Genomic DNA, 27022 nt, shown 5'->3' with positions numbered 1-27022 from the left:
CTTAATTAAGTCACCCCCCAAGAAGGGAGGGGAAAAAAAACAAACCTACATTGCTTTCATGGAAACTACTCTTCTGATCCCAATCCAGTAGAATCACCAGCAACTTCAGTGTAGTCAGGCTCAGACCCTGAAAACTAACTCTGATGTTGCTGACAACAGCTGGAATTTGCTCTCCAAAAGCTACTGGCTTTTCACTGGTTCACAATAAGAGATATTGACCAAATAGAGAAAAGAAAAAGAAAAAAAAAAAGAGGGTAATTTGGTCCTGTAATACCAAGACAGAGATATTTGCTAATCAAATATTACTAATGTTTTGTGAATGCAGCGAGTAGTTTAAACATGCTGTTCTAATAGCACTTACTTTACAGCACAGACCATTTCCCCCTCAATGTCAGAAATATTCTTACAAGTGAGTTGTTTCATTTTTACTTAGACTGTTAACTCTGCTCTGCCACAACTGAATGTGGTGAAAGCCAAGTAGAAACTCCATCTTCTTCTCCACAGACTGAATATTTAGGAAACAGTGATTAACATTTTCTTACCTCCTTTTCCAAATATACTTTTTTATCATCCAGTGTATTATAAAGAGTAAAGAACTGCTTCGTTTCTTTGTGTGTTGCTGAGACTGCAAACAAAACAAAATAAAAAGGTAGAATAATAAAAGAGCATGAGGTGAAATGAAATCTGTAAAAATACTTTGTCAGCTTTACATAACATACTTTCCACTATCAATAATGACACACTTTAATACATCCTGGAAGGATATTCCTTCTGCATTTAAATCTCCAGCAGGGTTTGCAGCTATCAGATTTTATGAGAACACCACAGCTCAGTGTTTAAATTAAGCCCCAACTGCTGACAGAATATATGTTGGCGCTACCAGCTGTGCTTTCTTGACACTGTCTGTTCACCCTTCTTTCATAAGCTTTACCCTTATAGCATACAGCCCGTTGTGCTGCCAACAGTTGCCCGCGCATAGCTTTTCCATTGTGGTGGAGAGGCACAGGCATAGGCTCAGCAGGGACAGATACGAAACATAATCTGACAGCACTGTGTGGAAAAAAAGTGCATTGTATTATATATTTCAAGTTAATCATGTGCAAGATGCCCAAGAAAGCTCTTATGCTTTAAGGCCTTCTCTTCTTACAATTTAGAATTAATAATGCTTTCTTTTCAAATACTTTCTGGCTTAGGTGATTATAGCAGATGGTTGGTCAGAGCTTAGTGGGGAAGGTAAAGCTCAGACATGCATTCCCTTTGGGCCTACAAGATGATGACTGATACTCAGATATGCGAAGTGTTCACCTATTTTTTGGTTCTTCAGTGCCTAAGGAGACCTAAAGTATTCGTGATTCCCAAGGGAAGAGTTCAACAGAGAAGGAGAGTTGGCAAAAACTGTTATGGCTAATATATTAAGCACTGCGTAGAATCCTAAACCTGGAAAAAAGGTATGGGTTAAAAAAGATATACCTGAGTGAAACCATGCTTGTTACATTAAACTCTGAAGGCTAACAAGTTCCCATCTTTAGATAAAACCTTTACTGAACTGATATGCTAGACTAAGCTTCTGAATGGAAGCATTTAGAGACAGCATGACCTCCCCTCCCACATCACATCATCACTGAACATACAAATTTTGTAAGAAATACCAACTTCTGATTTGAACAATTCTGTTCTCCAGCTGAAGCCCAACAGCAACCCACAGCTCAAAGCTGAATGTTTTAGTGACTGCTGCTTTTGCAGTAATGAGATGCTGGGAACCAAAGAGCTTTCTCACTGCTACAGTATGATTGTGACACATGTTCTACACATGCTGTAGCCTCAAGAAACATACTGAGTACTGGGAGCCTGAGAGCACTGAAGAATTCAGGGAAGCCTGGAATAGGCTGACAAATTAGTAAGGGCTGTTCAGCATGTTCCACACAGATTTTCCAAATGCTGAAATAAAGCTACTTTTTGAAGAACTGCATGAATACAAAGATCTCCAACAGGCTTACTTCTGGTGTGCTCTATTAGTTTGGTTTTAACAGGACTGGAAGATACATTTCCCTAACCATTTCCTTCTTGCAGCTCTTCACTTTCTGGCAGCAGCTCTGGCAGTCACACACCTTTTGTGAGTGGATTCCACATACCAACTCAGCAGAAAACTTTAAGACTTCCACTGGGTTAGAAAGTTGTACCATTTCTTAGAGCCTTGCGGGCACACACCAGAGCCCACATAAGGTAAGACAGGCAAAGCAGGAAGAGGAAAAAGGAGCCATTTGGCTCACTGATTCTCTTGAAACCACAGCTTAATGTTCTCAAGGAAAGAGGTTCAGTTAGGTCAAAAACTAAGCATGAAATTCTAGTACAGAATCACAGAATCACTAAGACTGGAAGGAATTGCTGAAGACTGCCAACACCCCTTAGATCAAAGTTCAAAAATACCAGGTTTTGGCAACTCCAAATATCACTTGAATCTGGCCTAATGAAAAGCCTCTAAAAAATGCAATTCATAGGCAGACTTTCTAGAGGTTTTCAGATCATTTTCCAAAAGCTTAGCTTGCACAATGCAAGTTCCTGGCTACACCTGAGCAGTGTGCTATAAGTACACATATTTTGTACTATAGAAAACAAAGCCCCATAAAATTCAAGGCATCTTAGATCTACAAAGCTTCCTAAGTCTCTTCAATCTTAATCTTTCTTTACTTCTTATACAAATGAAGCCCCCATCTTCCAAGCAGGCAGATGCTCTGAGCACAGATTATTTGTCTGAAGTCACCTTGACATGACAGAGAAAACAATCTGTAGAAAATTTAATGCAAGACAAAGTTGTCTTTATAGCTGGACTTGAATAAATAAACTGCACATACATAAGAAGCAAAGTGGGGGGAAGGAAGTACTGGATTTGTACTCACTAAAGAAGTACATCTATTCCATGCACTGAATCAGGTAACACATGGAAGATACCACATGATTATGTCACCAGAGATGCTTCATCAGGGCAAAGGATTTGCATCAAAGTTAGATAAAAATTTCAGAACTGCTCAACCTTCAAGAGCTTGGTTCACACACACATTTAAAAAGTGCAAAATATCTTTAGAACACTAGCTAGTTCTTCTTGATAGAAACTTATTTTAGCTTATGCTAATACAAAAGCTACATCAAATACAGACCACTAAATATACCGGTCTATTATCAACTGAATGGAATAACTTCAAAATTTTATTCAGTTTGTATGTTCCATACCATCTTTGCACAGCAAGTGCACAGCATACACACACCTATGAAAAAAATCAACTGAGCACATTTACCGGGTTTGTAACATCTTATCATAAAAAAAATTACAGACAATTTGTAGTCTAATCCTACCAAGATATTGCAGGATATTTATTTTGACATAGTTTGCTTCAGAACCAGGTATCTCATGTCAGTGAAAACAATGCAAGCAATCTAATGTTAAGAGCAATTCATTAAACACACCTCAAATTTACTGCAACCTCATTTGTACACGGTGAATTAAAGACTTTCTAAAAACACATTATCCAAAATGACTGAACCTGTTGCAGACAAAATTTACTCCAGAGATCCTGTGCATCAAGTTTCACGCTCAATAAAATTCTTCTAGCCAGTTTTTAAAACCTTGAAAATAGGGTATATAACATGAATATCAAAAGGTCCTTAAGAGATCACAAAGTTAGCAAGTGCTGTTATGTGCTATATGCGTAAAAATGCAATTGTCCTCCTTTCAGGGCTTTAGTTTTCAGCAGAATGATCCTGCTAGATATACATACCCTGACTGTAAAGTTCAATAAATCTCTTCTGATACTGTGTTAGCTCAGCTCGGCTGGGTACTTCATCAATCTTGCGCTGCAAAATGGCTATTTCTCTGTTTCTTCTTGCCTGAACAGAAAGTTAGGAGGGGAGAAAACAAAGCCTATTCTTGTTCTCTTCTTAAAATGGATGAAGCCCCCCCCGCAATATTTTGTTACTAAATAGTTAATTGAAAAAAGCATTGGCTGAGGCTCAATATCTTTCGTAATTGATTTGTGAAAGAAAAAATTTAAAAAAAAAAAAAAGAAAAACCCCAACAAAAAGTAGTATTAGAAGTTACAAGGTAAGAAAATGTCAATAATTTTGTACAAGTAAATTTATGAAGAGTTACTTACCAGTAACAGACGCATCTTTTGAAGCTTATCTTTCTCAGTTTTGTACTGCTGTTCTATAATCTTATTTGGCTCCTAGAATTTAAGAACCCAAAACAATTGTGAATTACAGTAGCATGACAGCTGCAGTGCAAAAACATGTAGACTGAGTTTATTTGCTGTATTTGTCCACTTCCCATTTAATGGCTCTCACAATAATACCACCATTTGCTCTTATATTTTTTTTAAACAATGATTCGTAATCTGCTTTAAAAACCCAACATCTTTTACTGTAAACAAGTGCATTTTGCTGGCTTTTAAGCCTTTGATATTTTAGTTGTTAAGGTTTGTCAATTTTTCCACTGTTTTACAACAGTCACGCTTTAAATTAAGATACATATTGGCACATTGCCCATACTCCTTGTCCAAATGTTTATGCTCTCATTCAGTAGGGGCGTTAAGGACAAACATGGTCTAGGCCATTATATAAACACTCTGACATGTATTGTAGATCTCTTGGATTGTGGACTTAAATTTTTAAACAAGAAAAAGATTATCTTTAAGACTTAGGTTTACATTTTTTTTATTCTGTGTTCAGAAGAACAGCATGAAAATCTGTTTTCTACCTGTAACCTACCTCATCTCAGAGGCATTAATATATCAAATGTTTACACATTGAAAATACAAGTCATTCTAGCTTTTCCTTTCCTGTGCATTATTCGTTGGCATCAGGCTGGATGCACTTGTGTTAAAGCCTAACTTCTGACAGTTACTCATGGCATGCAATGTACTGAGCCACTGAAAACTTGTGTTTTCATCCTTCAGACAAATTCACATTTAAAAAAAAAAATAAATAAAAAAGATCAACCAAACACGCTTTCTGAGGAAGACTTTTTTGTCAGAGATATGCACTGCTCTTAACACAATATCCAGAGATTTTCTTCTCTGGTACTTTAATGAAGTTAAAGACACAAAAGCATCTCTAAGTTAGCCCATGGATTCTGCAAGAACAAAGAATACTACAGCTATTTTTGGTCTACGGTATTTCTATAATTATTAGCCTGAACTGTGGCTTTACCAGTAGGGAGTGAGGACAGAATTTTTCAGAGAATGCAACAGATACTTAAATGCTTACAAGAATGCCCTGAAAGGAAGCAGGGCCTGAATCAACATTTTAAAGCACAAATTGAAAATAAAAACTTACACACTTGTTATTACCTGTTCCTCCCCGTTTTCCACTGCCTCAGCTTTCAAATTCTCAATACTTTGTTGAAGTCTCTCCATTTCTTCCTTTAAAACAAGAAAAAAAAAAAAGTTGCTGTTAACTGAGACCTGTCCTCTTAAAAGGGGAAAACAGGAAGCTTGACAACATATATCTCTAATGAGCTGACACATACTTTATATTTGAATTTAAGATTAAACAGCATTCCCTGCTTAAGGGTCAGGCATCCATTATTACTCATGATATAAAACTGCTTTTATCAAACACAGGAACAGATTTATTTCTTAGCTGGATCTACTACATTTGCAAGTGAAACAACTAATGAGTGACATGGAAAAAGGAACTGAGGAAGCAAAGAAATATTATAGTAGAATTGGCATGACATGGGACTGCAACATACGGCATTTGTAAAAAATGAATGAACCTAAAGTCACTTGCAGGTTTCCACTACAAACTTGCAGTTTCCATTACAATTTTTTAGTACTTTCCAAAGCATTATGTATGGGAAAATAAGGTTCCTAAGATCAGTTTATGCCTCTGGGCACTATTTCTTTTTACTTCTTTGCATTCTATTGAATCCCACCCACTATTGTTCAAATAGAAGAAAATGAAGACAATTCTCTCTGATCACGTTTCCAGGCAGTCCATAAACACAGCAGTAAACAGGGCAGCAAAACATAGCAATTAAGTGGTAAAACTGAAATGTGCTCTGAAAACTGCAATAGCTTCATCTCAGTCTGATCTCTTTTGGTGGGTTGCTCCAAAGCTCAGGGCCTTCACCAAGCCCTCCTCTTTGGCAGTCTACCTCTTCTCAGGTCACTCTTGGCTGCATTATCCAAGAAAAGACAACCTATTTCAGGTGTGAATAGCACAGGTGGGTATTTAGCACAGCCCAACCTCGAACTTAGATTTTAATGCTGTCAACCCACCCCAAGTTGCTCTCAGCAGGATGGTAACAGGAACAAGAAAAGCCACAGCTATGACCAGTATATGGCTGATGTCTATGTCTACGAACTGTCCTGTATTCAAAAATCCAGGCACAGCAGAACATTGAAGGCCACACTAATTCAGATGCCTTAGCACCCTCCCTTATACCTCCCTGCCTCAGGGTAGGGGATAAGTCCTGGTTAATCTGGTTCCATCCTCCTTGGACATCAGCCTTGTTGCAGATACGATATACTGCAGAACCGGGCAACTGTTCATAGTTCTGCTGCAAATCAAGCTGGTGGCAGAATTCAATGAAAACCTAGAACTACCAGTAAACGGGAGAAGGGGACAGGGACAGATGACAGACAGGGACACAATAAGACAACAAATCAGGAAGAAGTATAATACTTATTTCCAAAGTTTTAAATGAATCCTTACTTAAGAAACTAAAACTTACCCTACAATGTGCTTTGAACTCTTGCTCCTGGCTTTTTAGGCTTTCATTCATGGCCACCAGTGCTCGCAGACTCTGTAATATGCTAAATTTAAAGATCCAGTAAACCACATTAGATTTTCAGTTTCTGATTTAAATAGATGGCAAACTAAAAGACTTTAGAACAAGCTTAGTTCTAAATAAGTTTCCAATAAAACCTTGTAAATTAAAAACCCAAATATCAAAGACAAAATAAAAATGTAATATTACACTGAGCATTTTGACGGTTTTGCTGTGTTCTGGCCTCATTACTGTGGAAGTTTTGAGAGACTCCTCTTTAGTGTATGTGAGATGAAGCCTTCAAATATGAAGAAAATAAGTAGATGAGGCCTTCCTGATTTATCAACTGTGTCTCGGGTTCTTCTGCTTTACACACCTACAATTATTTTCAACTACAGATCAACACTTTTCATTTCAACTGAATACTATGGTAATATTTTACTCTCTTTGGAAAATAAGCTGGAAACGATTTCATTTCTAAATTGTAGTTATTTGTTTAGGTTGACAAAGCAAGAAACACTGAATGACTAATTTTCAAACCATCAATTTTCAGAATTTCCAAGGTCACAAAGGAAGTAACTTACCTAGAATCTGCTTGGGATTCTATCGTTTCTAAGGCTGCCAATTCTTTGTCCAGCTTTTCACTGTAACTCTTAACCTAAGGGTTGCAGTTAACAATAAATTGAAATACACTTCTAGACATGAAATGATTCATGGTACTTAGCTTTGTCAAATGTCTTCTCCATTTAATACATCCCTCTACACACAAAGCTTCTCAAAAATGATTCAGCTAGAATCAGTACACAGAAAAACAAAGAAAGATTACCTCTGTTAACGTCTTTTTTGCTTCAGTGCATTTTGACTGCAGATCAGTACATTTAGCTTGCAACTATTATGAAAGAGAAAAAAAAAAAACAACATGCTAATTACACCTGTAATGGAGAACACAGTATTTGACCTGTTAATAACAGTTGCCTATTAAATAACAGGCTAACCATCAAATACACTGTCTTTTCTTATCATCTACCCTGAGAGCATTTGATTGCAAGAACTCTAACTGAATATTTAATTAATAACAGCAATCATTTTCAACCTGACCTTCTAGATGTCTGGATGCCAACGGAATGACAACTTACTGGATAAAATCTCTGCTAAATCTCAATGTTATTTAGCCTGGTTACACTGGTCTAGTTTCATACCAGGCTAAGAAGATAGCCCCATTCTTTACTTCTCCAGATAAGTTAGGGTGATCTGAGACTTGCATAAAAGTGCCGTGGCACCATACCACAGACATGTCCATATAAATTAGGAAAGCTCATTGATGTTTTTCTTTTGTGTAACTATGGAAAGTCTAGTAAGAAGGCAGTTAGTAAAATGTCACTGTATATTTCACTTGTAAAATAACTTACAGAGACCAGTTTTAGAAGATCCTTATGATTTAAACATCCTTATTTAAGATAACATTGCAAACAGTAACAATAAAAATGGGACATGGGTTAAAAGTGGAGCAGAAGTGCTACAAAGAAAGAAATGCACATTTAGCTTTCTGTTCCACTTCTTTTCATGCTGGTTTAGTTTGCTGTTCACAACACAGAGATTTGACTCAACGCTCGTTACTTTCCACGTCTGAATTTATAAAAAGAGAGCTTTTTCATATTTTTCACCAATAATTCAAAATGTAAATTTAAGCCTGCAGTTCATATCTCACAAAGCTTAAGGAACATTTTTTATAAGAACTCTTGCTGAAACTTACTGCAGCACTGAAGCCAGAACTTCACAATCATTTTTCAGGAGAGGTGTCTTGATTATCACTAAGTTCAAAAGCTGTCTTTGGCAAGTAATTAAAAAAAATAAAAACAAAAAACAAACCCAAAACCAAAACCCCACCCAGGAGTTTTTTACTTTACTAAAGTGATAAAAGGATTGTATTTGTCTTGTAGCTGTCAGTATTTCTTTTCACTTCTAAAACCACATAGCACTGAGACTGTTATGTAGTGGAAATAAGCAACACAGAATTAAAGGGCCCTCAACTACTAAACTGACAAATAGTATGATAACAGATTTGGAAATTATTTAACTTCTCCTGTGGATTGTGAAGTTTGCTTGGCTGCGAAAAGCAGATCTGTAATGAATTAAGGACTCTACCAATTTGTGTGGTTTATAACCATTTTTCCTCCCTACTCCAAATTGCTTTCTTCTTCTCAACAGTACAGAGAATGCAAGCAAATACATACATTCATGTGTCTGGGAAACTGGCAGAGGAAATTACTTGCACCAGGCATGAAAATGTAACTCACTCAACATATATATAGTTTGAGGCATATTCGGTATTACTAATATAGTAGCCACACTATGATACAATTTCCTAGAATATAAGAGCCAAGTACTTCCAAAAAAAAAAAAGAAAAATGAAAATGAGAAAACCTTCTGAATATTTCAGAAGAGCTGCAAAAGCCAACCACAACTGCTAAGCACATTTACCAGCCTCTCCTACAGCTCAACTAGGCAAGAAAGATCAAGGAAACAGCATGGCTGGAGAACTATGCTAGTGAACATTTTCACTGTTTGAAACCTGAGCTTTCTGTTCCAGTTTCCTAATGCTACTCTTACTACACAATTGTACCTAACTTGTCCACCCCAATGTTAAACTTCAGCTAACTGCCTCCAAGAACATGAGCTGTTCTCACAATGCAAGGGCTGGGGTGCAGTGTTCTAACACATGCATTCATTCAAACTGAGCATGCCTTCTGCTATGTCTACATACTGCCTGCAGACAAAATGTAGATGGATGTAAGCTGGTGGACACAACCAAAATCTGTAGAACTATACTAGAACATCCTTAAACCTGTGCCACCTTTTATAATGGGGCTGTGCTAAACCATTGCCATTCATGACAAACGAGGCTTATCTGGAACAGATTTGCAATCTGCTAGCTCAGAACAGATTCTGTGAGGGAGCCTTCATCTGTCTCCATTCTATAATATACACAGCACATCTGTATCTCCCTTCATATGTAGTTGCCTTATAGCCTTTTAAAAGAGTTAAGTGTGACAGAAATGTACTGCAATGAGTTAGGATACAATGAACTTCATTCTCTTTTTCCCCACTTCTGAAATTGAAAGATCTCACACTGTAATTTGTGTTTCTACTTCAGGAAAAAAAAGAACTCAAACCAACATGGCAATTCACACAATTTAACTGTCTGTAAGCCCATGTTATGATTTTTGAAAGCCTGACACTTCAGCTTGCATTTAATGCTAGATATTGTCAATACTTTTTTACTAACAGTCATCATTTTGAAAAAAACAGTAAAGTTATGCTTGACATAAACAGACATGGAAAATTGATATTACCAAAGTGATAAAAGACTACAAACTAAAGTTTTAAAAAAGGTGTATTTAATTTCAGATCATAATATCATAATTATACTATACCATTATACGTTCTCATATTCCACTCTAGAATGGAGGGAATTGTGACAGACATGGTTTACATTCAACGTAAAATAGAAATAATAATTGTAGTGTTATTGATGAGGAAAATATGCTTTTCTTGAACAGATGGGGCATGCTAAAGGGCAACACAGAAATGCATCAGTTTAAAAATGAAACTAGTTCAGTGTGTTCCAAAAGAAATGCATTCTAATATTTACCACTTAATACACTGTCATACTCTACCCTTCCAAAGTCTTTTTTCTTTTTTTTTTTTTTTTTTACGCAAAATAATTTAAGAACGTACACTGTTTTTTCATGAAGCTTATTATTAAAGTTAGAAAAAAACAAACAAAGAACAGGACAGGGAATTTGTCTTTCCAATTTCTTGTGCACAAGCTTTATTTCTATATCTTAATTTAAACTAGGTATTGAATGTTACTCACAGACTTCAAAAAATGGTTCACAGCATATGCTTTTCTGAAAGGAGATTTGAGCTTTGAAGGGATAAATATCCTTAAATAAAAAGCATTATTGCACTGTTATAGAATACTTTATTCTCATTTTAAAAATAAATAAAAAAGTAGTCAGGTCTACTAGTGGCTGAGCAGGAAGGCTTAGCAGGGAAGGCTTTCAAAGCTACCATTCCTTTACCGCTGTTTGAAAGACTGAACCTATCACTGTCTCATAAAATGTGCCACACAGACACCTATCTTTCAGAGCCCACATACCACCACCATTTAATAGGAAAACACAGTTAAGATGTAAGGGGTTAAGACATTACTGACAAGAGCAGAGCAAAACAAATGAAAAAAACAGATGAAAGTTGCTGAAGCAGTGATGTATTTGACAGAAGTCATCAGCAACCATTTTTCCTCAAGTACTATTTGGGTTTTGGCAACCTCTGCCAATTACTGACTCTGATGCAGTATGTTTTCATCAGATTCTGCAAGCTAAAGATAGCATCACACTGATTACAGCAGTATGCATAATTAAAAGCCGCATTTTATTAATGGCATAGCTTTCCCACTTGTACTTTCCTGGGGTTAAATGGCAATAGTCTAAGTAGGCTGAAATACAGGAATTGTGGCTCTTGCTCGTCAAATTCAAGAGCCGTTCCACCCCCCTAAAACAAATGTGAAGATGTGAACCAAGCAGTGACTGTGCAAAAACACCCCCAAACAAACAAGCAAAAAAACCCCACCTTAGTCAGTGAGACAAGCTGGCTCATACAAAGGGCAGGAAGTGATACAAATAATCTGTGGCATATTTTAGTGAAACTTGCTAAACTGTTCCTGTGAGAACAGCCCATTCAACACTACAGCTAACAAGTCAAATAAAGATACGTTTTTCTCCGAGGTATGCAAAAAAAAAAAAAAACCAACCAAAAAAAAAAGTTAAAGCATGATTTGGTTAGCTAGCCCTCTTCTCACAAACAGGGCTATACAATTCTCTAATGTAAACACAGCCACATTGTCTCCATAATAAATGTGCAAGCAAGACGTTCAGAAATGCAGAAATAAATGTTCAGTATGACAAATTGATGGTACAGAAGACAGCTTGCAAATCTTTTCTGGATGGCAAAAATTTTGTGACCAGCTACATTTATTAATGTTTTCTTCTTTATTAAACACACAATACTTACCTCTTCCAGGAGTTTGTTTTTTTGCAAAATCTGCTTATTCAGAGATGCCACCTTCCTTCTATGCTGTTGGGCAGCTCCAAGCCTTTCTGGTCGCTCCTCAGCAGAAAGCTCAGATTGCTAAAACAAACAATAACAACAGCCTGATGGACCTCACACCATTACTCTTTGCTTCTTCAGTAGCTCAGAAAATGCCAAAATGGGACATACCTGTGATATTCCTTATCAAGAGCTGTTTCCCACTATACAACAGAAAGAATGACTTACCACTTTATCTCACATCAAGATAAGGAAGTGGCTGAACAACTGAATTCTATCCCAAAGTTGACAGGTAAATTAAGCTAAAAATAAAGTCAGGTGCCCTGGGTGAGGTGGGAAATACTATAGTAAACTAGAAGAAATACATTTTTCACATGAGCATTACAGTTAAACCTGGCCTGGTACAGTCAGTTCTTAAACGGAAGAAATTACCAATATGTCAAAAAACCTCCTTAAGCAGTGTTATTTACTGAACTCATTGTATCAGATGAGGAATACTGCTCCATACCCCAATTAACAGATCTAGAACTTGAAAAATTCTATATTTAGATTTTGAAATACTGGCTTGGATGTATCTTTATGCTGTATGACAATGACATACTCAGCATGGTAGATACATTTACCGCTCTAAGTGGTTTCTTTTTTTTTTTTTCAGTATGCATGTGTGTACAGTTGACGCTAGCCTTTGAAAACTACTCAATCCAGCATGCATTGCCAAGAAAGTGTCTCATAAAACATAATGAAGACAACCATCTGGACCCTGTTCTCTCTGAACTGTGAAAGGAAAGCTGCCAGAAACCTTCTTTACCAGGAATAGCATTCATAATAGAAATTGTGTATTTGTGGTAGACAATAATTAAATAATAATTGAAAACTGGTGATAGCTAGATGCCTACGTGATTATTTGCCTAAGCATTGTTTGTATCTTTTGGAAGTCATCACTTAAATACATCCATCTGTTTTGGTAATTTGCTTCATGCACCCAGACTTTTTTTTCCCAGTTAATCCATTTTCCAGTATTTTGCTAGAAAAATGGTTAATCTGTAAGTACTTCAGGTGCTAATATTTGCAGAGTCTGTCAAAGACTTCAATACCAAGTGCTTTTTTGAATATTTACCAAATGTTGGCAAGCACTACAATGTACAATCAGCAGAAATGGTACAAGAAGAATTAAATACTCCTCACTCATATTTGCTCCTGGTATCCACTCAGGCAGATAGGTAAGCAGATGTTTCCTTAACAGCTTAATTTTAAATGAAAATAAGGGGCAAAACCTGTCTTCCTCTTCTCCGTTTTCTATGTTATTCATATCGAGAAGCAGCTTAATGATTTGTTAATACTCCTACATCCACAGAAAGAAAAGACCAATTCTGACATCTTAACCCAGCAATTCACAAACTTCCTTCACATATGTTAGGAAAGGAAAAATGCCTCTCAGCAGCACCTGTTAACACTGAACTATTCAACAAATAAACACTCAGATGTACTTGGTCCTCTCATTATGTAGCCAAATCACATTCCCTCATCATGTCATGCAATCTAAGACCCCATCCTGCTCACCATACATTCTGCCTATCTAATATGCATACCATGCAAATCAAGAAAACTGGAAATGCAAGAGAAAGAAACATCAGCCAAATCAACCCAAGACTGATCTTGCAAAAATAGTTAAAATCCATACAGTACAGGTTTGGTATGAGGAAAAGCTCATGTCTTAAGAAGTGGGCTGTTACAGCTTATTTGAAATGGGAAATAACCATCACTGTAATACAGAGGTTTCTGAAAAAAAAAAAAAAATCCTTATGGACTGCAAACGAAAAAGCTAGGGTTAAACCTCATGCAGTCAAAGTGGGCCAAGGATCTGCTCTGCAGTGACACTAGAGCTTTAAAGTTACTGAGAAATTGGGTTCCAATTTGTGGAGAAAAATGCATCTTTCAGCAGAGAAGGAAGAAAACACAAATTATAGAAGCTACTTTGCTTTTGACAATACTGTTGTTACTTGGTCTCTTACTAGACTGAAACAACAGTTGCCTTTTGAACATAATGTAGGAAAGCTGTAGCTGAGCACTAGTGTATGACTGTTTATTAATTTGATACTCTATCTCAAAACAAGAACTTAAATTACATGTGATACATGGATACATCCTTCAACACACTATCCCCACCACCAACAGGTGTAGACTCGCTTCTGCATTCTTCTGCATTCCCTGCAACTGCTCAGTTGCCCTAAAAAGATACAGCCCATTCAAATAAACAAGACCAATTCTGTCATGGGAAATGAGGATATTATTGTTTAAGTTAAAACACCATATTAATTATGCATGAAGATCACTTATCTATGTCAGCTCAAAAACTGCTAGCTAAAATAAATGGCTAATTCTAGACTTAAAAATCCTGCCTCCCACTGTTCACATGTAAAAGTTTTAAATGGGAAGGCAGAAGGAAATATATGCAATTGTTATTCTTTGTAATGAGGTTCTCTCACACACATTACTGCTATAAACTTTCCTACAATTAAAGAAAGAGAATTCAATCATTACAGAACTTCACATTCTTAAAACCAAAATACAACTGAAAACCAATGAAAGAGTATCTGTACAAAACCACAGACTTTGTAGCAGTAAATAATTTTGTTTATCTCTTCATGTTCAACCATCTCCTACTAGCAAACAGATTTCAGAGGTGTAGGTCTGTCTCTAACTCCCTCATAACTGCCTCAATTGGAAGGCCACTGTCTGAAGCCCACTGGGAAAAAAAAAAAACAACAGTCTCCAAGCTTGGAACAGCTCATATCTGTTTTCAGTAAAGTTCCACATAAATCTTTCCGGTCATTTCAATGTAATTTGCTGACACCTTTCCTTGCCCCTTTCTAGGGGCTCAGGAACCCTCTGATTCTCACTTTATCACTGAGGGTTTCCTCAAACTAAAAAGATATAAAAATATCCAATTTAGTATTTTCCTTGAAAGACAACAAATAAACATATTAAATTATTGAAATGCTTATTGTATGCTACTTCAACTGGCTGTGTAGGGTGCACAGTATTCTTCAATGTAGGATTCTAGAAGCCCAAAAATATTCCGAGTCAACATCCTAAGATAGAAGCAACTCACAAACTACATTTAAAACTGTTGATGAGGATCCTCCTTCAGGCATTTTTGAAGGGGGTAATTTTGAGAGAGCACTTCTTGAGTTTTAGCATTCCCTAATTTTACTTTTCCTCCTTTTCTATTCCTAGCAAAACCACCTGTTATATATGACTATACTTGTAAATTTGCTAAAACAGTAAAATCAAAACTACTTTGAATAACTGGCCTTAGAGAGCTGCGATGAACAGACAGATAAAAGCCATGTCTTCTGCCAGGATTTTCAGGAAGTGAGGCACAACCAAACTCTTCCCAGTTTACCCAGCAAGTTAACACAGCAGCAGAAAGAAAAGACAAATGCAGAAAACTGTATGCACTGACTTTCTGCAAAGGTGCCACCTTGTAAGGAAGGTCTTGGCACATGGCAACATCAGATCTACAATTTTCTTTGCCAGGTATCTTCACTGGGGAATTATAAAGACTCTGGAAGACAAATAAGCACTGTGCTCTTCAGACTATGTATAGTTACAAGGGATTAAAACTATTGCAAGTCTACATATCCAAACACTGCTGATGCTTTAATAAACTGATAACATACTTAACTCTTTTTTCCAGGTATATGCATGCATACAGAATTTTTTATGTTGGCCATATCTAATAGATCTGAAAAGCAAAACATTTTTTGGTTTGATGTGAATCAGTTCTTATTTTCCAGAGTATTAATCATTCTTCTACTATAATAGTCAAGGTCCTGCTGCCTTCTCTCAGAACAGAAGAAATGTAACACTGAAATATGACCCTTGGGCTTCTGTTCTTCCATTCCCTTTTAATAAAGAAAGAACAAGAATTTGTGATAGACTACGTTGAGTTATAGGGTTTATCTCCCAAATGGGAAAGCTCCATACCTCATGTGTCAACAAAAAGAAAGAAATATGAGAAGACTATTGGACAAATAAGAGCTTCCTATAACTCGTATCTGGCAGTGATGTATTTTATGTATTAATTGCTTGAAGAGCAAGATTTTCTTTTCACATTGCTGTAAAAACAATTACAGTTGAACACAATAAATGGAGCTAATAGGCACATTTAATTGCCTTGGATTCTAAAAGCAACAAAGTTCTGGTTTTAATACTAAATTCAGGACTAGAGACCCAAGGCATGACAGAGAATTGAAGCCCAGAACAAGTAAGAGCCCAGAGTCTGAAAATCTGCTTGGAGGAGGCCTAGACTTTTCTCTGAGCAGGACTACAGAACTTCTATGCTTAGCATTGAACACATTAAAATGCATTAAGAGTGTAGGTCTTATTTGAACAGGTATCAACCCAGGCCCTTCTTTGTTCATTAAAACATTTAATCAGGTGCTTAAAATCGAACACAATCCAGGAACAGGTACTAACACACTAAAAGCTTGTGAATGTTTAAATCTCATTGAAATACTTTCCTGAATCCTGACTGTACTATCTACAGCATATATGAAACAGTGCTGTTTCAAAACAATCATGAAAATTAAGTTCAAAACTTAAGGCCTAAATTAACAAGCTATCAAACACAACTTGGTAAGCCAAACACAATCAGGTAACACACTTACCTTTTCAGCATATTCTGACACTATTTGCTTGATCTCATCTGACTGGAGTCCAACAATCTGGCCAACTGTGCTTGCTGTCAATTTGCCCTGCAATGGTATCAAGAAAACATCTGGAATTTTGCAACTGCTTGTGCTTTTTACATGGCAATTTCCCCAAGCTCCAATTTTAACAGAAATTACAAAACCTTCACACTGGGTAATAATCTCTAGCCATAAAAGACCGTGAAACATTCCACCCCCAAAAAACTTCACTGATGGAAATTCCCATTTACAACCTTTTAACAAACTTGAATTCAGATTTTCGAAAACCTACCTAATTCTATTCTGTACACTGAATTTTTCATGTGCAGTAATAAAACTATTAGACCACATTTGGAGCCAAACTATGACAATACAGATGTGTGAAAGAATGCACCTTTTGAATTGGATGCATGCACAAAAACAATCTTCAAGCAAAACTGAATTCTACAGTGGATTTCAGTAGAAAGCATGTCATCAACTTTGAGACTAGGCTAATTACCACCTTTGCTTCTGTGACTTCAGAATAAACAGAAACAATGTTGCACAACTGAATTTCTTCCCAGTCCTCTCAGTCAGGTTCCATTGTATCATCAACTACAACCAATTAAGAAAGGAAGATATGTATACAGTATTTTCAGTGTTTTAGACTAATGGTGGTGTTTGTAAATATTTTTCAGTTGCTCTGAAAAACACCTGGAAATGAAAACAATTTTCCTTCACTCTTCCCAGTAAAATGATTACTCCTGTGGTTACCTTCACAAGATAAATAAAGATCAATCACACTGCATCTTGGGTAGCTGCAAAGCAATGTCTTTCCCCTAAAATTCTCCTTGCAGAAATTATTTTAAAGAGGCACTTATTTATATTGCTTTCATTATTTCAAGGCAAAAGATTAAGTCACCAGCCTCATAAAAATTACTGTCATCCTATTTCAACCATCTTTTCATGCACTCCCTTCATGATAATTTAAACACTGTCATTCCAAGATTTCAGACTCATAATTAACCCAATTTTAGGAATAATTGGCATAATCAACTATAATGTAAACAAAGCTTTATCAGTTTTAAGTGCTGTTTACCTCTTCTGTTGCCATTGCAGCCATTCCGGTCATCAGAGTTTTAATGCGAAGCTAGGGCAAAATATGAGGGATTACATGTGATAATTTATCTTTTGTCATTTAACTTGCTTCTGCTTAGTAGCAAGGACACATATATACAATTAGTATCATATAATATGCATATTTTATTGCATGTAATAGCAGAGTAAGTCTACAAAAGTTAAAGAAGAGATGGCTGAAGTTACCAAATTTAAGGAAAATTTGTTATAGTAGTAAAGGTTCAGAGTATTCAGCTCCCACTGTCAACTAAAACCTGGCCTTTTAAAACCACTCAGATTCCAATGCAAAAGCACTGGTTTTGGTATTAAATATCAAATATTTAATGTTGGGCATTAATTTCAGGTCCCATATTCTCCTGTGAGTCAGAATCCTCACTTCAGCAAAGCTTAGTGATTTTCTCTCTTTCAAAGAAGGACTGTCCAGTGATAACTGATGCCCTCCCCCCACATCAGTAACATCAATGCCTACTATTGATGTGGCACACCTCTTCAGCAGCTCGAAGGTCATCTTCATCACAAGGCTCAGCTTTTCCTGCTGCTGCAAGCCCTGGAGGTACTGCAATTTTTTTATCTTCAGCCTTTTAATGAAGAATTAAGAAAATATATCTAGTTGTAGTATTCTAAAGTATTAAGGAGGACGGCAAGAAGAACTTTGCAACACAGCTGTTCTGTTTTTATGAATACATTTCAGCTATTCATGCTAACTGAAATGTAACCCCCTCCTTGATTTCACAAGAATTCCAGCTGTTCAAGATGGGTATCTAGCTTAATCTGGGCCAATCTGGGGCAATGATCCTTTATTACACAGCTTTCTGAGAGCAACCAACCTCACAAGACAATTACTTACCCCAAAATATAGGGGAAAGTGGTTGGGTATTTTCTAACGTATATCACGTATATATATAAAACGTATTTTCTAACAATATCACAATCATACAACATCAAGTGTTAAATTGCCTAGTTCAGTGAGAAGAGTAGTAAGAAGTGGTAACAGACAAACTTCTAGGTCACTCTAGTGCACCACCAACCTGAATAATCTTCCACTTCTGACTTACCGGAGATTTAATTTACACAGCAATATGATGACGGTCTAATACACAATATTTCAAAGTCAGTAATGCTTTGAAGAAAAAAAAAAAAAATCAACTCTATAAAAGTCTACTCTATTAACTCTATATGACTGCAGTCTGGCAATTACTTTGAGGAGAAAAAGGTATGCCTAGATTGGAAAAACATCTCCATTTCTAAAATTTAAATGCTAGATTTGTCTGTGGACTATTGAGACAACAAAGAAGTGCAATGCCAATATACTCAATGTACTGCTGGGTCCACAACACACTTACTGCATTTCTTCACTATCTCTGTCTGTAATAAAAATTTGTAGCTAAAGTAATATCTGCACTGAAATAATAAAACTGCAAATACTCTGACAAGGACATTTTATGATTCCATAATCATCAAAAGCACAGCAAGGATGCTACTTTTCAAGAGGCACTATGATTTATTTATGACATGTTACCATGTTTCTCTATCACATTAAAAAACACGTTATGTAATAAATGCCTACAAAATTTCTTACCAAGCTGAATGGTTCTTTGAAAAATAAAGGAAAAACTCTTTAATGATCACATCATGGAACCTTTAGTTAAAAGTTACTCATTAAACAGACAGGATATGTCATTACCTCACATTAAAAACCAAAATCAAAACACCTAAACTCCCTTCCTTCTAAGCAAAAAAATAAATAAATTTTGCAAAATGCAATGTTTAATTACAAACAAAAGAAACCCTTTCAAAAAGGAGGTTAAATTGCATCTTTCATGGCATGCAGATTTTTTGTTCCAGTTTACCATTTTTAAGAGATGGTAATAATAGAAGCTGCAGCTGGTTACTGTTGTATTCCTTTAAGCTCTTACAGTAACCAACACTTCAGTAAAAACAGTGCAATTCTTCCCACAATTTGAGTATTTAAAAATTGTGTATTTTTTTTACCTGTTCTGTTTTTCCTGCTTGTCTGCTAAATCCATATCTCCTAAAAGAACAATAACAAAATGAAAGACATTGGGTTTTTTATAATGCATTAAGTTTCTTCAATTTTCAATGTAAGAAATGCACCAACAGCCAAATTCAGGTTAGTTTTGGAATACTTCAAATAAACTAAATAAGCAGGTACTGCAGCATATTTGAAGAATGATTTCAGCTTCATCTATTCTTTCCATTATGGTTTCCAAATCTAGACATTTCATGTTGTCTTATAATGCTCATGAAAGGAAAAAACAATGTTCTCTTTCCATTTGGAAGTTATTCCTGAGCTATTATTAGCTATATACAACTGAATACTGGAAAGGCTTCAGGAAATCGTCAATACAATCTCTACTCCTCAAAACATTCATGTTTGTGTGCTTTGATGAATTCACAATTTCTTTCTGAAGCATGGCATTCAGAGCTTTAAATACATATTCAAATAGACTTCTTTACATCTGTTGGTTTGGTGGTTTTTTTTGAGGGAGAAAAAAAAATATCATTTGAGCTACGTTGTTATTTTGGAAATACTACCTTATAGAAAAAAACAGGTAGGAAGAAATTTTAGATATGATCTTTGGCCTTACAAAGCACTAAAGCCATCATCAACACAGATGTGGAAACAAAAGTGATGTTCCTGACTAACTTACAGCTACAACTGTCGCTCTTATTTGTCCAGTTCCTTAACTACTGCAGAAGCAGGAGCCATTTAGATGATAACCAAGAGGCAGTATGGAGGAGAAAAAAAAAAATCCTCTCCTCATGATTTTCTGTGACTGCAGTCTACATGCAGTAAAACAATGAAAGGTTCACTTCAGCCATTTTAATTCTAAAAATTTTCAACTCTATTCCTAAATCTAACATTTAGGATTTGCCTTTTTCAGCAGCATTCTTGTTTCCCTAACAGTGTTGAAAACTGGACAGTAATCCCCACTGCCCCCACAGATTTCCACGAGTAATCTTGGAGTCCTTGTACTCTTGATAATTTATTACTAGGTTCACAGTAGACATACTATCACCTTCCCTAAGGGTTTCCTTCTCTACCAAAACATGTGAAGCAGATATTTGTGTATCTTACTACTGTGGTTTTCTTAGATGTTCTTTATTTTTGCACCATACAAAAAATAGTTTTCTGATCACGAGTTTTATGCTTTGAGAATTCATTAAGAGATCAATACCAGAACACATTTAAATCCAGCAATTATTTTCTTCCACTTCCATCCAATTAATGTTAAGCTCTTCATATGAAATAGATAATTGTATGGTCTTTCAATAAGACCTGTCCTTTCTATCATGAATTTAAATAAATGTCTTTCCAACATCAAATACCTCTTCTCCCTTTGTTTTTCTGCTAGGGCTCTGATACACTGTCAAGGTCACCTCCGCGAATATTGACTCAAAGAGGTATTTTCCTTCCCCAAAGCTCACAATTTCTTGGTCATCTCATTAATCCCAAGCGACTTCTCATGTGTGTGTACTGATGCACACTATACAACAGAAGAGTTGTTCTTTTGTATTTTCAATGCCTCCTACTTTTCTATTCTTATTTCCTCTGCCTGTGCTTCAACTCTCCATCATCCATTTTCATTGTTTTTTATATTAAAGATTTATCTTTTTTTTCCCCAGCAAAACCAGTTTTACTTGGGTCCCAACTATTCCCCAGTACCTAAAGCTAAAAAAATTGTAAGAATCTATTAAAAAAAATCTTTCATTTATTTATATTTTCACACTACATAGTGATTTCAAGTTTTGCCTTAAAAAAAAAACCAAAAACAAAACAAACAAAAAAACAACCAAAAACCCTGAAACAAACCAAACCCTAAAATTACTCTAGAAAAATCATACACATGAATTCCCTTAAAGGTCATAAACTGATTAATACTTTTTTTGTTGGGAGATGTCTGTTGACACCAATATGGAGTAATGACATTGAAACAGTACAAGAACTATAAATAAAGAGACTGGGAATACACCAGGACTTTGTTTTTCCATACCAGCTCTTTGGATTCCTATGGTGAGCACTTCAGAGGCAGCAATGACCTGATCTAAATCTAGATATTTCAGTAGGCATGTTTTCTGCTGAAGAGTCAGGAAAGAAAGCCACATGCCAAGTAGAATAATACCTGACACTATCACCAAATTACAAATTCCATTTTCACTGGGGAGGAAGGAATCTGACTCTAAAATGGATGAAGTAAATCAAGCCTAACGCTACTAGCATTAGAAAAATAGCAAGACTCATTTTTTTCCCCCACTTTCTGGGATTGCTCACAAAGAGGCAACACTGATTGACAGATGCTACCTAGAAGCATCATGAATTTAAGATACTTTTATGAAGCAAAGAACAAGTATGTTAAATAAAAAAACCTCAGCATAAAATCAGAACTTGGGCTCCCACTATTAAATAGCACACATATGAGGACTGTCCAGTCCCCAGAGAATTTATAAGGTAAGCAAACAAAATCTGAAACCAAAGTGAAGTCTGAAACAGTTTGATTCTCAAGTAGTAGGGAAAAAAACCCAACCCAACCAACCCAAAAGCTACAATGCAAATTTTATACAAGATGCTTTTAAATACACACAATACAAACCCCACAGACAATTAAATGAAGCCTTTCACCTGCCATATTCCAGAAGTGTAGCATGAACCTTTGATTCTTCATCTAGCAGTTCTTCAGCTCCCTTCTGACGTTTATATTTTCTCTGGGGTTTGTAAACCTCCTGAAAGACAGTGAATGAATTCAGAGCTGGTAAAAGGCTTTTCTGAAATAAATGAGTTGTTATCTAGAGTGACATATATACCACTGCATGCTTTCCAGCTCCATATACTTACCCAAATAAACATCTTTCTCTTTTCGGAATTACATGATAAAATCTCACTGAATTTACTTCTAAACAATTTGCTACAGCACATGTCTCTCCAGGCTTTAAAAAATTACAAATTGGTATTTAGCAACAAACATAATTTCTTCAACCATCTCCCCCACTATGTTTGAAAAAAAAGTGAAAAATAACATAATCAATATCTATTCAATATCTGTGATTTAGCTGATAATGCCAGTGTCTAGAAATGCACCTCCTTTACAAGTTAATACTGATTTGTAATCTCTGATTAGACACTAAATGTAATTATTACATTAAGTAATAATTACTCAATGATCACAGGTTACGATGGAGTTAAAACAGATATAATTGCAATTTAAGAACAAAATATCTTAAGACATTTGGTATTAAAATAATTTGATATCATGGTATCTCAAAGTGACCCTACTGCTGGACAACAGCCCATCAAATATAACAAGGGTTCACAACATTATTCTGTGCTGATAGAGCTACTTCTAATTTAAAAACAAAATGGAAACAAAAACGCCATTATCCTGACTGTTAACACAGACACAACTGCTACAGCACTGTAAATACAGCCTATATTAAAGTACCTTTTTATAGATAGTACCTTCCATATAGATAACTGTGTCACTATAAAAAGTCTACACATATAGAACAACATTAGAGAAATTATTCTAACTCAGGCACAAAAAAACCAAAGCTAAACAAAAAACAATCAGCAATCCTTTCTCTGAGAGCTTTGGCAGATTAGAATTTGGAACCAAGACAACATTTACTTTGACTGGAACTATTTTTGCTGCTTGTTTGGTGAAAGATTAGGGTGCAGTGAGTCTGTAACACAACATTTCTGTTGCTGGAATACAGATCTTGACGTTGACTGAAGTCTAGTATTTAGTGCTATCCTGCTAGTACACATAGTAAAAAAAAAAATCTAAACAAGAACCTGTGACCTCAAAGTTTTTTTTTTGTTTTTTTTTGTTTTTTTTTTACTCCAGTTCATATTTTTTAAAAGTATTCCCCTTAATCAGTTAAATTACATTTTCTCTTCTCCTTTTCCTGAAATGAAATCATAGCCCTTATCACAGCACAGGAAAACTTCATCATCGCCATCAAATAATCAGCATCAAAAAGGAACATGACCCTCTCTTCTGGTCTGTTCCACATTAATATATTTCAAATATATGAATTTTGAATAGATGAATTTAAAATATGCTTAAATATATTTTCAAATTTAGATTACATATATTTTTAAATTCATCTATTTTAAATAGATTAATTTAAATATATGAACCCTTTGAGGGCCAGAATGCTTAGGAGAAATACATTACAAAAGCCAAAATTGAAATGAAAGTTTGGTCTTTCAACATATACATTTAAATTCAGAAAATTATATTCACATGGCATAAAAGGTTCAATGCAAGAAACTGCAAAGATTCTAAAAGAAAATAGAAAAAGATTTTTTGCTTGAACTGACTTTTCGTACAAACACAAACTATTATTTTCAACAAGCAATTCCTACACCATAACATTGCCAAAATAGCTTTCAATCTTTTCAAAGGCATGTAATCCCAAAGTAGTAAGTGAAAATAGATAGTATTCCTTGGCAAGTGTCTCCTGAATTTGTCAGTTAGCTTTTGCAATTTTTACTTTATTTTTGATCTCAATTTCTGTCATCTTTGTTTCCAGGTATTAAATCTTGCTACATTTTTGATTGTCGAATGAAAAAAAACTTTTTATGATCAAGAATCTCACACTTAATGTACTTTCACACCTACAGAAAAGCAATGTAAGTTATAAAAAAAATTATAGCTTTTAGGATGACATTCTGTATCATATCTGTACCATACAAAGTGTAGACATCATACCACAAACATTAATCTTGGCATCAGATAATTGAGTACTTGAACAAGACCACTGCAAAATAATCTCAATCCACTAGTCAGTCACCTTTCAGCAGCTATAGTTCCTTTTCCAATAACCATTACTAATATTTAATAATCCCTTTTCTAACCTTTCAGCCTGAGCATGACCATAAATCTCACTGTATTGTCCCCTTGAGGAGAAGAGGACAGGCCCTTAGACCAGTTATAATAATGAATTCAGGCAACAGAGTAATCTTTCAAACTTGGTGGTCCTCTTTTAGGAAAGTGGATTTCTCTTTCAATTCCAATGCATAATAGAAAAGCAACCTGCAACAGAGCCTTCATCTAATAGCTGCCACCTTTTTCCAGTTCCTATGGATAGACTGGTAAGCTTTGCAGATTCTCCCCTGAAAATTCATTTTGTTCTCCTAGACTGCACTCATGCCTTAATGCCTTAAGAGATCTCATTAACTAATCTGCCATTAACAAGTCAGGTGCCAGCTGTAGTTATAACAATAACAGATATAATTCTGACAGAGCTCATGTTTAAGAAAGGTGTTTGTCTAGCAATATCCTGAGTAATGATGTCAAAATAACAAACTACAAAACTTCATTTACCATGAAGATGCACCTAAAAACTAGAGATCTGTGATCCAGAGGAAAAGACAGAATACACCTTTATCAACCCTGAAGATAGATCAAAACTTGGGAGAGCAGCCATTATGCTGAAAGGCAGGAGAGCTATTCAGAGCTATTTAGACAGGGCAGGCGAGTGGTACAAAATACTATCAAACTTTTAAGATTGTATCCCACATGGCATCCTTGTCTCTAAATTGGAGAGACATCAGTTTGATGGACGGACTGCTTGGTGGATAAAGAACTGGCTGGATGGCTGCACACAAAGAGTTGTCTTCAATGGCTCAATGTCCGGCTGGAGACCAGTAACGAGTGGTGTCCCTCAGGGATCAGTGTTGGGACCAGTCTTGTTTAACATCATCGTTGCTGACATGGACAGTGGGATTGAGTGCGCCCTCAGCAAGTTTGCCGATGACACCAAGCTGTGTGGTTCGATTGATACCCTGGAGGGAAGGAATGCCATCCAAAGGGACCTTGACATGCTTGTGAAGTGGGCTGATGCCAAACTCATGAAGCTTAACCATGCCAAGTGCAAGGTCCTACACCTGGGTCAGAGCAATCCCAGGCACAGCTACAGGTTGGGCAGAGAAGAGATTCAGAGCAGCCCTGTGGAGAAGGACTTGGGGGTGTTGGTTGATGAGAAAATGAACATGAGCCAGCTTCAGTGTGCGCTTGCAGCCCAGAAAGCCAACCGTATCCTGGGCTGCATCAAAAGGAGCGTGACCAGCAGGTCGAAGGAGGTGATCTTGCCCCTCTACTCTGCTCTTGTGAGACCTCACCTGGAGTATTGTGTGCAGTTCTGGTGTCTTCAACATAAAAAGGACATGGAACTGTTGGAACAAGTCCAGAAGAGGGGCACAAGGATGATCAGGGGACTGGAGTACCTCCCATATGAAGACAGGCTGAGGAAGTTGAGGCTGTTCAGCCTGGAGAAGAGAAGGCTGCATGGAGACCTCACAGCAGCCTTCCAGTATCTGAAGGGGGCCTATAGGGATACTGGGGAGGGACTCTTCATTAGGGACTGTAGTGATAGGACACGGGGTAAGAGGTTAAAACTTAAACAGGGGAAGTTTAGATTGGATATAAGAGGAAATTCTTTCCTGTAAGGGTGGTGAGGCAATGGAATGGGTTGCCCAGGGAGGTTGTGAATGCTCCATCCCTGGCAGTGTTCAAGAACAGGTTGGACGATGCCTTGGGTGATATGATTTAGCGTAAGATGTCCCTGCCCATGGCAGGGGGGTTTGGAACTAGATGATCTTAAGGTCCTTTCCAACCCTAACTATTCTATGATTCTATCTTGTTTTCCTCACTTTCCATTATCTGTTTCATTATTGAACCCTGAAAATGGAACTGTTCCCTTAGCTGCAGAAGTAGACACATGCATATCCACTCGAGGACCATGACCTATAAATTTTATAGTAATAGCCCTAATATAACAGGTAAGTGAAAACCAATTCACTAGCTTCAACCACCAAAGAAACACATAATTTGGCATACATGTACCTGCTTCATTGTTGCCATGTCATTCTCTTCAAGCACTAAAAAGCAATTCCAGAAAACATGCAGATAGATATGTAAAGGAAACCCAACTAAGCACCATGGGACTTTAGACAAGCGATTTGAATGGACCCGATGTTTACTACATAACTGCAAACTCAAAGTAGATTGCATTCCTTCTTTTCAGAAAAGGTCTCACAAATAAATGCATTAATAATACAGGGATCCCTTCATCAATGTTAATCAAGTATCTTCTGTATGCTTTCAAATTACACCAAAAATTCTAGGTATTGATGTCTCATAACAGCATTGTTAATACCTTGTATCTTCAGTTACAAGGTTGGTATCAGCCACTTGGACACAGAATCCTTGATGCTACTAAAGACAACGCACGTAGAAAATGGACACATTTTAATCACTTCAAAAATTAGGACAATTATTCTGAAAGTTGAAAATAAGCAGATGCTCAA

The 27022-nt window shown here is 36.3% G+C and overlaps 1 protein-coding gene across 1 annotated transcript in view; it reads right to left on the bottom strand.

Moving 5' to 3' along the window:
* CCDC93 (coiled-coil domain containing 93) overlaps positions 1 to 27022 on the bottom strand; it is a 52129-nt gene that overhangs the window by 10420 nt on the left and 14687 nt on the right. Inside the window, exons 7-19 of the mRNA XM_061479309.1 lie at positions 22331 to 22431; positions 19681 to 19720; positions 18174 to 18266; positions 17651 to 17701; positions 16552 to 16638; positions 11843 to 11959; positions 7593 to 7655; positions 7351 to 7424; positions 6731 to 6812; positions 5343 to 5414; positions 4149 to 4220; positions 3774 to 3882; positions 543 to 625 (exon numbers count right to left, since the gene is read on the bottom strand). Coding sequence (XP_061335293.1) covers positions 543 to 625; positions 3774 to 3882; positions 4149 to 4220; positions 5343 to 5414; positions 6731 to 6812; positions 7351 to 7424; positions 7593 to 7655; positions 11843 to 11959; positions 16552 to 16638; positions 17651 to 17701; positions 18174 to 18266; positions 19681 to 19720; positions 22331 to 22431 — 1044 coding nt within the window. The remainder of the gene's footprint in view (positions 1 to 542; positions 626 to 3773; positions 3883 to 4148; positions 4221 to 5342; positions 5415 to 6730; positions 6813 to 7350; positions 7425 to 7592; positions 7656 to 11842; positions 11960 to 16551; positions 16639 to 17650; positions 17702 to 18173; positions 18267 to 19680; positions 19721 to 22330; positions 22432 to 27022) is intronic.

The sequence above is a fragment of the Pezoporus flaviventris genome, unplaced genomic scaffold (assembly GCF_033815535.1).
Source record: "Pezoporus flaviventris isolate CSIRO_AGI_PZ_B2104156 unplaced genomic scaffold, CSIRO_AGI_Pfla_v1 ptg000001l, whole genome shotgun sequence".
NCBI classification, from domain to species: Eukaryota; Metazoa; Chordata; class Aves; order Psittaciformes; family Psittacidae; genus Pezoporus; species Pezoporus flaviventris.
This window is presented reverse-complemented; position numbering and strand designations above follow the sequence as displayed.